Here is a 13,793-nt window from a genome sequence, read left to right as displayed (position 1 = left end):
GATACGATCCTGTAACTGGGTATATAGGGCCACACAGCACATATACATGCAATGTTTAAACAAGGCAGTGAAAACTTGTCCCCCAAGGATCTACACCAAGTCACCCTTCCACCAACACTATTTTTGGAATACTTTTTCAAGTTATGTTTAGTTAAAAAGGAGACCAAAAAAGAAAAAAAGAAAAGAAACCACCATGCCCAGTCATGCAGGAGGCATGGCAGGGATCTGGAGGGGAATCCCTGGCTGTGGCTCTCCCTGCTCTGCTCGCCAAATTAGGCTCCACGCCAGGTATCCTCCTCAGGCCACGCTTATGTCCACTTGGCCCGCCATTAAGGCTGCTCTCCAGCCTCCTGGCAGGACTTGTGGGCAGGACCAGGCTTCCAAGGGAGGCTTGCCCTGGTTGCAAGCCAACAGACGGCCGGACGTGGGCTGAGCTGCCGGCCGCCAGTGTGCTGATGACTTCCAGATTGGTATCTTTAGTGCTACTTCCCCTGAGCTCCAGATCCACACAGCCACCTCCCTCAGACACTCTGACTCAGCACTTCTGAGACAGAACACCTCCTCCTCCACCACCCTGTCCGTGCCCCAAACCTTCTCCTCCTCCGGTGGTCCCCATCTCAGAAGCAGTTCCAGCACCCACCCAGACATTTGACTTCTAACTAACTTCTAACCCCTCTCACCACCATACCTAAGGCAGACTGGCCCAATCTTATCAGTCTCGTGCCCTAAGCTGGTCTCTGACCCAGTCCCTCTTCTGCCCACGTGCCACTCCTGCCCCAGTTGAGCCCCGTTCTCTCACCCGGAGAGCTGGAATAGCACCTGCTTCTAGCCTGGCTCCTCCTAAACCCAACCTCCTGAGCCCCACATCACGTTTCACTTCACACCACCAATGCTCGTCCCCTTCACAATTCCCCCCTCCTTCATCTACTGACAGATCAAATCCAAGCTGGCTCATGGCAGCAAGACCTCCCTCCTGCCTACCCCTCGCCTCCACCCCTGCTCTGGGGCCTCATCCTCTTGCAGCAGCAGCCAGCTGGAGAGGAACAGTCAAGTCACCACCAGCGATCCATGCCAGCTCATCAATCATTGGGTGCTGGGGCTAGGGGGGAGATGTCTCTTCACACAGCAATGCCACTGCCCGGGGCAGTCGGGACAACATGGGCCATCAAACACTGAGGGGAAAACGTGAGGTGTGTGTGGGCCCAGGCTCTCACAGCTCAGAGACTCAATGTAGTTGTTCCCTTCGGTCCAAGTGCAAACCCTCTCCATGTGTACACCCTTCCCCCAACACCTCCCGAGCTCCTCTCTCGTGTTTGTGGTCACTGGATTGTCAGAACCCTGTTCTCTCTTCCTCTGGATCACATCTGACTCTGAGGAATTCTGGACCAAGCTAAGCTTGTCTTGCTGTCTAAGCCGTGGTCACGCAGTTTCACCAAATCAATATATTCTCCTCTGACAAACAAAATGGAACAAAGTGTTTCCAAGCAAGAACATAAACTCTTAAGCAAGACATTTCCCACACACAGATCTTGACCTAACTGAAGAATCTCCCTCTCTCTCTCTCTCTTTTTTTTTTTTTTTGCGGTACACGGGCCTCTCACTGTTGTGGCCTCTCCCGTTGTGGAGCACAGGCTCCGGACGCGCAGGCTCAGCGGCCATGGCTCACAGGCCCAGCCGCTCCGCAGCACGTGGGATCTTCCCGGACCGGGGCACGAACCCGTGTCCCCTGCATCGGCAGGTGGACTCTCAACCACTGCGCCACCAGGGAAGCCTTCTCTCTCTTTTTTTAAACACAACTCTCAGCCCTCCTAAGCTATGTATCTTTCCAAGGCACCCAAGGCCTTCGATGAACCAGCCCAACGCGCCTATCAACCCTCAGGCCTGCACACCCGACACATGCTCTACCCTCTCTTCCCAGTTCCCAAAGTTCTCCTGACATCCTATGCATGTTCATGTTTCTGAGACTGCTAATGCCATTCCTTCTTCCCCCCTCCTTGACCTGGCTAATTTTTTGTGTGTGACAACTTCACTGGGATATAATTCATGTATCATACAATTTTCCCATTTAAAATGTACAATTCAATGGTTTTTAGTATATTCAGAGTTGTGCAACCATCACCACAATTTTAGAACATTTTCATTACCCCAAAAAGAAGCGCTGTGCCCTTTAACTGCTACTCCTCACATGCTCCCACTGCCCCAAAGTGCACCCCGTGCCTACTGGACATTCAATGCTGTTTTGATGTCCACCAGTCTGTCCATTAGGCACACCTGCCCCCAAGCAAGGCCTATGTGACATGTTTTCATTACCCACTCGAGGCCCAGCATGGTGCCTGCCTCCCAGGAGTGACAGGAAGGAATGACCACAGTGGGAGCAGCTGGCTTCCCTGACTGCTCTCTCGGCTCCAGGCCCTGTGCTTACACGTCACTAACATTTCAGAGTGATCCTATTAATACTCTCATTGTGGGTTTCCCTGGTGGCGTAGTGGTTGAGAATCCGCCTACCAATGCAGGGGACACAGGTTCAAGCCCCGGTCCGGGAGGATCCCACATGCCACGGAGCAACAAAGCCCTCGCGCCACAACTACTGAGCCTGCACTCTAGAGCCCGAGAGCCACAACTACTGAAGCCTGTGCGTCTAGAGCCCGTGCTCCGCAACAAGAGAAGCCCCCACAATGAGAAGCCTGCACACCTCAATGAAGAGTAGCCCCCGCTCGCTGCAACTAGAGAAAGCTCGCACGCAGCAATGAAGACCCGATGCAGCCATAAATAAATTAATTAATTAATTTAAAAAAATACTCTCATTGTGCAGCTGAGGATAAACCACTTGCCCAGGGTCACAAAACCAGTGACAGGCTGAGCAGGGATTCATCAGTGAGTTGAGCTCATTGGTGAGCTCTGCTCGGTCTGTATGTTGTCTCCGCCCATCCACTCCATGCACTGCCGTCAGCTTCTAGCCCTGCTCTCCTCTGTTCTCATTAAGGTCACCAATGACCTCTGAAGGGCAAAACCAAATGGAGAGCTGTCTGACTTTATTTCAATCTCTTGGTCATGTCTGTCAGTGACCACCCCCTTCTTTTTCTCTCTTGGGGCTACCAACCTCTCAGGGGATGCCTTTGGTCCTTCTGGCAGGACCATCTTTTGCCCTATCCTTGCTTAACGGAAGCCCTATTGGGGGGAGGGTCTCATCTAGGGCCTCTACTCTTCTGATTCTATGCTCTCTCTTGGGGTCAGTGGCCACACTTCTACCCTGATTCCCCAAGCTCAGACCTCACACCTGAGCAGCGAAAATAGTCTCTACATCTTCACTCAGATGGCTCACAGATCCCTCAATCCCATCTTCTCACTCTTTCTCCAACCTGTTCCTTCCACAGTCCACTATCATTTCACTTGCCACCTACACAGTTGCCTAAGCCAGAGAGGAGACATCAGCCTTGACTCTTCCTTCTTCCTCAGCCTCTTATCCAACCTTCAAATCCTATCAACTCCTCTTCCTATAATTCCCCCCCACAATGCTCCCTACCAATGCCTGAAGACAGGCTGCCGTCATCTTCTCTGCCCTGGATTACTTATAAGACTCTGCAGACTGTTCTTCCCACCTTCAGTGTGGCCCCGACCCCCAAAACACTTTTCAAACTGCAGGTACATTCTGAAGTCCAAGTCCAGTAGTTTTACCCTCCCATCCCCTGCATTCAGGACAAAGCCCTTCCTGTGGTTTTTGCAGTCCTTCAAAGCTGATCTCTTTCCAGCCACATTCCTGGCCACACTACAGTTAGTGCTGAATAACTAACTGTGCCACTAATAACTAATTAGTGCCACACCTGGAGACACCACCTATGTTTGCATCTGCAGTTTGATGTGACTGGTGATTTGGCCAAGGCCAGCCTGGAGTCTCACTTTCCTCTTCCTATATGAGACTGTGTCTTGTGAAATAATGTTGAAATGCAGAAGGAAATGTTGCAATGAACAAAAGACAAGTGATTCAGAACAGAGAGGGATACAGTGTTCTGAAAGACAACCAGCATATCACACATGTGAGCTCTTCAACCATAGTCCCTGAGCATCTAACTCACTGGCTGAGGAGAACAATCACTCGGGACCACCTAACTCACATGGAAGTTGAGAAGATCACAGGGTTCCTCCTTCTGAATGCTAAGCATATTTCTTTACAACAGGAAGGATATGTACTGAATGGTCCAAGTGTCAGGGGGAGCCCCCATTCCAAATTAGGAACTGGCATCTGGTACCCATCAGCTGAGTTACAGCTGCATAATCCAGCAAGCCATAGGCTTCTCTGTATTTTCCAAGTTTCTAAGTAAGAAGGGAGCTAATTCATAGAAAAATCCTAGAAATAATGACCAACTCAGCAACAGTGAGAAACCCCTGGACCCAGATTTTGGTCTCGAAATATCATTTTCCTATAAAAAGAATCAGGTCCCCTAAGAGAAACGATGACTCTAGGTCTGGGCCAACAAATGTACAAGATAACATTAGAATATATTGTCATCTCAGTAGTAAGGAAGGCTACAGGGTTATGTCAAAAAACGTATACAACAGGCAGCCTATTGTATAAGCTCCCACTGGCCAAAGGACAATTTGAGCACCGATAAAGTTAAAAGACTGAAGCACAACAAATATATTAAAATCCATAAGTGTGTTTTGATACTAAACAAACAAAAAGAACAAACAAACCTCATTAGTCATCTTTGGAGGATGTTGGAAAACCAACTCATTATTTTGGAAGCTAGTAAATATGGGAAAGAATTAAGCATTTATCCTGCCTCTCCTATACAGACTGTATTTCAGGGTAACCAAGTAGTTGATTACTGGCAATTTCCAGGTATAGAAGTATTCAAGCTAGCAACTGCAAAAGGAAACATAAAATTAAAATATCACCACTTTGCAACCCCTAATGAAATAATGGTTCTAAGCAATAAATGTCAATGGTTCCTATGTCATAAAAAGGGAAACAACTAAAGAGAAACAACTCTCAATAGAAGCACAAATGTCATCTATTAAATACTCTTAAAAAAAATGGAACCAGAATCTAATTAGGTCTTTAGATCTAACTATCAATTTACAGGAAAAACAAGGGACAGAGGAACACGTTAAACTGTACAGGAGGGACACAATCAGCAAAGTTGAGATGGAAGGAAAATCTATAAATTAAATGACCCAGCTTCTTCAGTAAATAAAAGGAAAAGTGAGACAGAAAACCTATATACTAAAAGACTTCTGACAGCATCAATCAATTGAAATCTATGGATCATGATTGGACCCCGCTTGAAACAAATTGTATTAAAATATCATTTGAGACAATCAGACAAATCTAAACACGAAATAGATATTTGATGACATCAAAAACTATTGTTTCTTTTAAAGGAGGACTAATCGGATTGTGGTTGTTAAAAAAAAAAATCATGATCTTTTTTAGAAACACCAAAATATTTACAGCTGAAATGATAGGCTGTCTGGGATTTACTTCAAAATAATTTGAGAGTGGGGGGATAAATGCAGCTATTACAGAAACAAGATTGTTAACAACAAAAGTTGATCATTGTTGTAATTAGGTGATTATTACTTATAGGTTCGTTATACTAGTCCCTCTAATTTGTATATGTTTAATGATTTCCATAATAAATAGTTTTAAAGAGGAAAGGGGAAATTCTGCAGGGCAGGGCCAGAGTCTCACTCATACCTGTATTCCCAGCAGCCAGTCAGACAAATTAATAGCAATGCTTTTAGGCTGAAGCCAAGGTCAAAGCTAAGGGTTCAAGCTCAGAACTATGGTAATACCTGAAATACCTGCCTGGCTCTCTTATGAGGCACAGAAGCTGGCACACAGTAGGCCTTCAGGAAGCATTTTTTGAATGAGCAAATGAAGACTTGAACATCGAATTAGCACGACATATGCTCCTCATGACCTGAAATACATTCACTTAGTCACATCCGACCACCTCAAATTCAGCAGGCCTCTGTGGAAGGTGGTGCCCCCCTGCCACCACTCTCTCTGTCTCCACACCCAGTGCTGAAGGGCCAGGGGCTTCCTCCCCTGGGCTCAGCCTGATGTTTTTAAGCCAAGGGTCTGGGTTCCGAGCAGATTTGTGCTCTTGTCCCCTGCACCCTACCACCCAGGACTCCTTTTGGTCCCTCTGATTGGCCCAACTACTTCTCCTTGGCATGCTGGTCGCTCTGCCCGAAATGCCCCCCACCCACCCCACCCCATCCCTGGCCTAGCTCTCTGCACAGCTGGCTCCTCACTGTCCACACCTCAGCTCGAATATCCTTCCTCAGCAGGGCCTGAAACAGCCACACTCTCTACAGAAAGTTCCCCTCTGATTCTCTATCATTTCTCCACTGTCCCTTTCACAGGTAACACCCTTAATATGCAATTATATATTTCCTTTGCTTTAAAATAACAATAACTGCAGCTAGCACACTGACTCAGTACTTACCATGTGCCAAGTTCATGCTAAGTGTTTTACAGGGATTATCTTGTTGAGCTTTCACAACCACCCCATCAGTAAAGATACGTATCATTTTATTTATTATTTCCATTTTACAGATGATGAAACTCAGGACAGAGCAGTTACATGGCCACAGAGCCGTGCAGTAGTAAGCCCACATTTGTAACCGCTATGCTACACTGATCTCTCAATGTCTTCTGGCCCCACTGACCTCCACCCCCAGACTATGAGGGTCAAGGGGAACATCATTCAACAAAGTACCTCAGACCCTACTGCTGTGCCTGGCATAAAAGAGGTGCTTTACAAGTATATGTGGAATGATTGGAAACATTCAAAGTAATCCTGTATGGTTTCTCTTTGTGTATCTCTGACCCACCTCCTCTTCCCCACAAGTCCCTAGCACAGGACCCAACTTCTAGAAGGTACTCAACACATCCAGAAACACTCAGAGCTGAAAAGAGCTTTTGTGACCACCTAGCTCTGTCCCCTCAGTTCACCAAGGGGTAGGACCTTCTCCTACCTCTGAGAAGAGACAATCAAGCAAGATGGGACAGTGGAGGATACATGGACTTCAGCGGTCCCAAGAGGCTGAGTTCTAGCAAAAGAGGTCAGTAGCAGATGCCCTGATGGAGTAGAAGCCAAGAAGGAAGGCTAGGGTGTGGTGGAGGGTCTATATGTACTTCCTGTACCTTGCAGAACAAATAAACACCCTCCACCCAATGTCCTGAGCCTTCTGGAAACTGTTCCACTTCTAAAACATGTTCTTTGGAAACCTCGTCATCTCACGACACACCTACAGATTTCATAGGGACCACAGGCTTCCTTGGTCTCTCTTTCCCACCTCCCTCCCCTCTCCCCTCTCTCTTTCCCTTTTCCCTGGAGATAAGGAGGCAGAAACACCCAGAAACAAAGGGCTGGAGGTCAGGCCTCTGGGCTGACCTTCAGGAGCAGAGAAGGCCTTTCTGTAGAGAACAAGTGGAGTTTCTGGTCAATCCTTCCTGCCTCTGGTTACCTCCAGCCCCTGAAAGTCCTGAGCATCTCCAGCCTAGAGTCCCAAGAATCTCAAACTCTGTGTTGACAGACTTCTAGGAAAGCAGCACAAACAAACACAAGAGCTCCAACTGGATGGAGGGGGACAACATTCTAGCCTAGCACGTCCACAGAGGGGTTCTAAGATGGGATGGTACTGCGTCTGGGCCTTAAAGGGTGGGAATCACTGGGTTTCACGGGAGTAAGAAGGAAGTAGAGAAAATGGCTAGTGCAAATAATACTGAAACAAGATAACATTTACCTAGCACTTATTCTGTGCTTGGTGCTGAGTTAAGTGTTTTACACATAATAACTTGTTGACATCTCTCAACCTTGTGAGATAGGTGTTGTTAATGTGTCAGATTAAGAACCCAAGACCCAGAGGTGTTAAATAACTTGTCTAAGGTGATTCAGTAATTGGTGCGGCTGGGATTCAAAGTCAGATTTGAAAGTTCAAAGCCCACCACACAATGTGCACCAAAAGCTGGGGGATGGCTTGCATGAGGGAAAGGAACATGTGTAAAAGAGCGAGGGAATCCGGGCCTCCCTGGTGGCGCAGTGGTTGAGAGTCCGCCTGCCGATGCAGGGGATACGGGTTCGTGCCCCGGTCTGGGAGGATCCCATATGCCGCGGAGCGGCTGGGCCCGTGAGCCATGGCCGCTGGGCCTGCGCATCCGGAGCCTGTGCTCCGCAACGGGGGAGGCCGCAACAGTGAGAGGCCCGCATACCGCAAAAAAAAAAAAAAAAAAAAAAAAAAAGAGCGAGGGAATCCCTGAATGTCACACTAAAAGGCTGGATGGTGATCCATAAGGGGACCATGTGTGAGCAGTGCTGTAGGAAGAATGGCTTAACATGTTTATGGGGGATGATGGAGGGTCTGCTGGGAAGATGGGAACCCCGTGCCCCCCAGAAGCTCTACAGGGGTGGGGTAGGAGGGCAGCAGGAGTGAGGAAAGCCTAGAAGAGAAACAAGTTTATCAAATGCCAGTTGGTAATCAATGGTGTCCGCATTCAGATTTATGCAAATAAAGATCTTCCTCCAGTCCCAATCAGTCCACAAAAGTCCCGTTAAATACCACTGTGTGCCAAGCCCTGCCCTGTGCAGCCTCCTTCTGTTTCTCCTCTGTTTGCCACAGTGAGGACAATGAGGTTGCTGGCAAGTTCCTACACCCCAGCACCCTAATGTGCTCTCCTCTCCTTCCCCACCTCCACTCTCATAAGAGAGGTGAAAGACTTTTCTTGCACATTTATGTTAAAACCATAATGTCCACAACTGTATTTGAACTGCAGTAAGTTTTAAAACTTGAAGGTATTTATTTTCACATTACGGGTCCAATCTGCAAGGTACATAACTGTTTTTTTAACTGAGCTCACTTTTAACCTCAGTAAGTTTATGATGAGAAAATTTTCTCCAGAAGGTGAATCATCTGGCCATCTTCCCCCTCCAGCTACCAACCAGGAGGCTAGCAGTACCTCTGTTCAAGGATATCACCTGGAGGTCAGGGATAGGAACTCACAGCCCAGCCACTATGCCCTTCACTACCACCTGGGGGGCGGGGTGGGTAGGGGGAGGAGGAAGAGAAGACTGGAATCAGGGAAGTCTCTAATTCAGTAAATCTGATGCTGTGTCTCACAGAGTCAATTCCACTTTGGAGCTGCGTGTCCTGAGAAAAAGTGGAACTCAGCTTCTCACCATTCTTGTGCTAGGAAACCCTGTCTGAACAGGCACCCTCATGGAGCGGGTGGGAATTATTGTCAAATACAAGTGTATGAACTTCCCGACTTTCAGAGGTCTCCCAAACAGTGCCTTCAGAAGGCCGCTCAGCCAGTGGATCGGCGATGGGAGGAAACTCTCGCTAAGCTGGCTCAGCAATTCCCCAGAAAGGCTCACTCCGCAGGCCAACGTGAAGGCACAATTAGCCCAAAGCCCTTGGTATATGTGCTGGGAGGGAAAGCCGGGGACTTTTCCGCTTAGCTTCCCTAAGCTTTGCCACGAGACAGCTCTCTGGCTACGTCAGGGTAAAGAGGCTTGTATGAGCACATCTCACACCAGCTAACCACTCCCGAGAGACCCTCTCTTCCAAACTACATGGCGGGCAGAACGGGGAAGAAGTGGCCCCAGCAGAGGCGAACCACTGCGGTTCTTAAAGCCTTGTTTGCGTTTGGGCCCACACGGAGCCGCAAATGGAGCTATATTCCCTTCCGGCGCACTCGCCATTAGCCCCCGGATTTCCAGCAGGCCTCTCAGGCCCGGATCCGGTTCCCCGACCTCTCAGGCCCTTCGAGAACCCCCAGCTTCCGCTCCCAGACCTCAGAACCTTCAGGCCCGCGCCGGCCTCCCTGCCGGCCTTTCGAGGCCCCGCGGCCCGGCCCCGCGGCTCACCCTCGAGCGTCTCGCACTGCACCAGGTTGAGGTAGTCCGCCTGGCTGAGCACCCCGGCCTTCAGGCCGCGCACCAGTCCCTCCAAGTAGCCATTGTCCACGTTGAAGTAAAGCTCCGGGAAGAACGACATGGCTGCGGCGGGGGCGGCTGGACCGGAGGACCCAGACATGCCGGCACGCAGCACAACTCCAAGATCAGCTGACGCGGCGCCCGCAGCGGGCTGTCAAGCGCATCAGGTGACGCGCAAGCGGCCCACGTGACCACAACGGGGCGGGGCTCTGAGCGGCTCCCGGCTTCCGGATGGTTTCTCGCGGAACGGCTGCGCAGGTGTGGGCTGAGGACCGCCCACTGGCGCCTGCGCGCTGAGGGGAGGAGGGCTTCCTGCTCTCAGGCGGGAGCGGCTTGGAGTGTCCAAGGCCGACCGTGTGGTGGCGCCCGTGGCCGCGGGGATTCGATTGGGCCTTCACTCTAGATTTCCCGAGTCTGGTGCACGTGGTGCTGTGGCGGCCAGAGGAGTAAAGATGGGAGTGGGCGGCGCTTCTTATGCTTGGAAATATTCCAGACTGTGGTTGAGTCAGCCTTCCCCTGAGAGGAACTGAGGTCTGGTGAGGGGAAGGCTTCGCTGCGAGTCACGCGTCGAGTTAACACAAGCAGGCCCTGGAGCCTAATGTTTTGTTAGCCTGCTGGGAGCTACAGCTCCTATGCTGCATTGCGCCCTCCCTTCCCCGCATTTATTATGTAAGATTCTCAAGGGTAGGAGCGCGGCCCTCCTCTGCTTCTCCCAACAGCGCCTGGCACTCTAAGAGCATGCATGTAAGTGACTCATGATGGGATAGCGCAGGCCCTGGGGTAGGGATGTGTGTGTGGTGTCTTGGCTTGGAGATACCTTTGCCCCTGCCATGAACTCCCCCCTCCGACGGTCACGTTCGAAATAACGCCACAACCCTGGGGTTGGTCCCATCCTTTATTGTCGCTCCCCTGCCCCAGCCCCGACCCCGACGTCAGCCAACTAGGTGCGGCTGCAGGGGTTCGTGGCAGTACCCAGCTTGCGGCAGTAGCAGAAGGCGTTGAAGAAACGGCAATAGCACGTGGCACATGGGTCGCAGCATGGTACCTGGTGTCCCAGACAGGACTCGTGCAGCCTTACGCAGCGACGCGGGGAGCGCGGCTTGCGTCCTTCCGAATCTAGTACCTGCAGGGGTTGGGTAACATGGGCCTTCAGCGGCAGCTTCAGGGACCTGCCCCATTCAAGGCGGGACGTCAGTGGAGCATGGGGAGGGATGGTCTGCAGTGTCACCCCAAGTGAGAGGGTCACCGAAGTGGAGATAGAGATTGATGCCTGATCCCCCCACCCAGAGATTGTGGCCTCAGCCCTTTTCCTGAGCAGTTACCTCTGCCAAGGCCTTGGCCTCTGCCTCCTGCAGCAGAGCCTCTTCCGCCTGTTCTGCCATTGTCCTCTTCATCGGGGGCTGCAGGCCCAGGCCTGGGACAGATGATGTGAGGACAGAAACCCCCCATGCACAAGACACCCACCTCCCAGGCCTGGGATTGGGAAGGGGGAAAGAGGGCTCATACCAGGCAGAACAGTTCGTGGCCAGAGAGTGTCCAGGCCCCCCCATCCCCACCCCTGCCCACACTGACCTTGGAGCTCTGGGAACAAGGCTTGGTCAGGCCTTCCGATGCCCTCCAGGGGAGCCAAGCCCATCTGGGCCCCCTGCCCGGCGGGCATTGCCAGCAGCAGGGCACAACTCAGCAGCACTGCGGTCAGCATGGCCTGGCTCAGCAGGAAGACCCACCACTTAGTCCCTCTTCATCCCTAGAACACCCTCTAGGTGCCCTATCCCAGATAGAAGACCCCTAGAGAGTAGGAGTCTCTGCCCAACCTGAGGACTTACCTCTGCTTGCTGGATCCTTGCCCCAAGAGTTCCTGGCCACCCCATGCCCTCGGTTTATATGGCAGGGTCTAATGAAGGGGCCACACGTGACTGCTCCCTGCAGCCAGGGCATGAGGGGGCCCCCCCAGAGGGTGGGGGCACAGTTCAGGCCTCTTTCACTGGAACCTGGGCTCTATAAGAGGGGTACCCATCTCCAATTTGGAGTGAGGTCTCCAGGAACCAATCAAAGTTTGGGAACAAGATAGGGTGCCCAGGGCCCCCACATTCATTCCCCAGGACAGGGACCTGGGGAATGGGGATGGGTAGGCTGGAGCCATTAGCAATAACAAGGAAGGCGGCCCTGAACACTTAATTTAATTTGGGGCCCCGGAGATGCTCATTCAGACCCTACGCATGGCATGTTCCCTTTGCTTCCAGGAACTTGGGTCAAGGGCATTGGAGGGGGTGATGGGCCAGTGACCAGAGTCGGGTGGGGTTGGGATGCAGACCTAGACCCTGGGGTTTTGAGGGGAGAGAGGGGAGAGGAGAAGCCCACTTAGCCAAAAGCAGGCCCTCTGCCTCCATCTCTGGCCCTACCTCTCCTCCCCCTTCTTCCTCCAGGCTTCTCCAAGACCCCAGCCCTGCTCCTGCCCCCGCACCCTTTTCTGCCTGGGGTTCCTGGAAGCCAAGGTGACCGAACGGACTGTTCCCTGGGTGGGCGAGGAGCTTCAAAGTAAAAAGCTTTCAGGCCGCCTGCCTCATTAGTGCTAATGGCTGCTCCTTTCCGCCCTGCGTTGTCAGGCCTGTGCCCATGCCTGGTCTCATCAGCATGGGGCAGATGTGAGGACTGCCCTTTCACAGAGATGGTGGGACACACAGGACCCCACCTGCCCCAGCCTTCCCTCACCACCCACCACCCCCAAGGGCACTTTATTACACACTTGCCACTTGGGGAAGGGGATGCAGGCTGAGTCAGCTTCCAGGTCTCAATATACAAACAGCTGGCCCAAGACAGCAGGAGGAGGATGTAGAGGCTGTTTGGGCTATTCTGACCAGGGCGAGGCCTGAGGAAGTCCTTCCAGAAAGCAGTTGGAAACCATAGGTTATCATCTGGCAGCTTCTGGCCTGGTGTCAGCATAGCAATTGGTCTTGGGGAGAGAGTTGTGTGGAGAGGGGCGCTCTGCAGAGGGTGAGCCTGTGGCAGTCTTCTTCCACAGATGGGCGTTGATGTCTGTTCTGGGATCAGGCTGGCACTGGACTTGCTTGTGGTTGGCCCAGGGTAATGGTCCTAGGAGCTCAGAGGGTCACCTACTATGGCCCAGGGGAGGAGCAGGGGAGTGAGGGAAAGCCCCTCTGGGGAGGTGGTCCATGGATAATCCAACAAAGGGCCAGTCCCCATTTCTCCCCCGGGAATGGTGCTGGCTGTTTTGGTGACTCTGTCACAGAGCAGACCTGGTGTCAAGGCCTCCCTGGCAACTGACATTAACCTTTGTTTCCCAGAAGCCATAGCTGGGCTCAGTGGCCCACCCCAGGGGTTTCTTATAGTGGTGCAGGGTGAAGGTATCAGGCACTCAGGTGTGCCCCCATCTTGGTTGGACCACATGGAGCTCAGGAAGGGTAATACATCAAATGTACCCGAGACATTTTCCCCAAATCTTTATGCCCTGGCCCCATCCTTGGAGGTTCTGGCTGAAGAGACGGTGGTAAGGAGCAGGGACTGTGTGAGTATTTTGGCAGGGTGCCCCAGGTGAGGTGAGGCAGGGGCTCTGAGCACCTGGCTGAGCCTGGTCAGCGCTCATGCTAAGAACAGCTCTTCATCTTGGAACGGGGGTGCTCCTGCCAGCTAGGCCCTTAGTGTCTTCACTTGGGTGTGTGAACACAGGTGTATTGGCCCCATCCATGGACAGCAGGGGCTGCCAAGGTCCCTGATCGGATCCAGTGGGGAAGACAGTCAAGAAAACTAACAATCAGGGCTTCCCTGGTGGCGCAGTGGTTGAGAGTCTGCCTGCTGATGCAGGGGACACGGGTTCGTGCCCCGGTC

At 51.7% G+C, this 13,793-nt stretch overlaps 2 protein-coding genes across 2 annotated transcripts in view; both read right to left on the bottom strand.

Moving 5' to 3' along the window:
* The window catches only part of ATP6V0D1 (ATPase H+ transporting V0 subunit d1), a 38,466-nt gene extending 28,358 nt beyond the window's left edge, over positions 1 to 10,108 (bottom strand). The window contains exon 1 of the mRNA XM_082607371.1: positions 9,879 to 10,108. Coding sequence (XP_082463497.1) covers positions 9,879 to 10,047 — 169 coding nt within the window. The 5' untranslated portion in view covers positions 10,048 to 10,108. The remainder of the gene's footprint in view (positions 1 to 9,878) is intronic.
* A 779-nt stretch (positions 10,109 to 10,887) lies between these two features.
* AGRP (agouti related neuropeptide) lies at positions 10,888 to 11,794 on the bottom strand (the record flags this gene model as incomplete). The annotated part of the gene is made up of 4 exons (XM_082607378.1): positions 11,774 to 11,794; positions 11,520 to 11,652; positions 11,270 to 11,361; positions 10,888 to 11,070 (listed from the first exon to the last, which is right to left on the bottom strand). The coding sequence occupies exons 2-4, from the start codon at positions 11,647 to 11,649 to the stop codon at positions 10,888 to 10,890; spliced, it is 405 nt and encodes a 134-aa protein (XP_082463504.1). The 5' UTR covers positions 11,650 to 11,652; positions 11,774 to 11,794.
* Between the last annotated feature and the right edge of the window lie 1,999 nt (positions 11,795 to 13,793).

The sequence above is a fragment of the Mesoplodon mirus genome (genome assembly GCF_964341445.2).
Source record: "Mesoplodon mirus genome assembly, chromosome: 19".
NCBI lineage: Eukaryota > Metazoa > Chordata > Mammalia > Artiodactyla > Ziphiidae > Mesoplodon > Mesoplodon mirus.
Note: the sequence above shows the minus strand (reverse complement) of the source record. Positions and strands in the feature narration are given on the sequence as shown.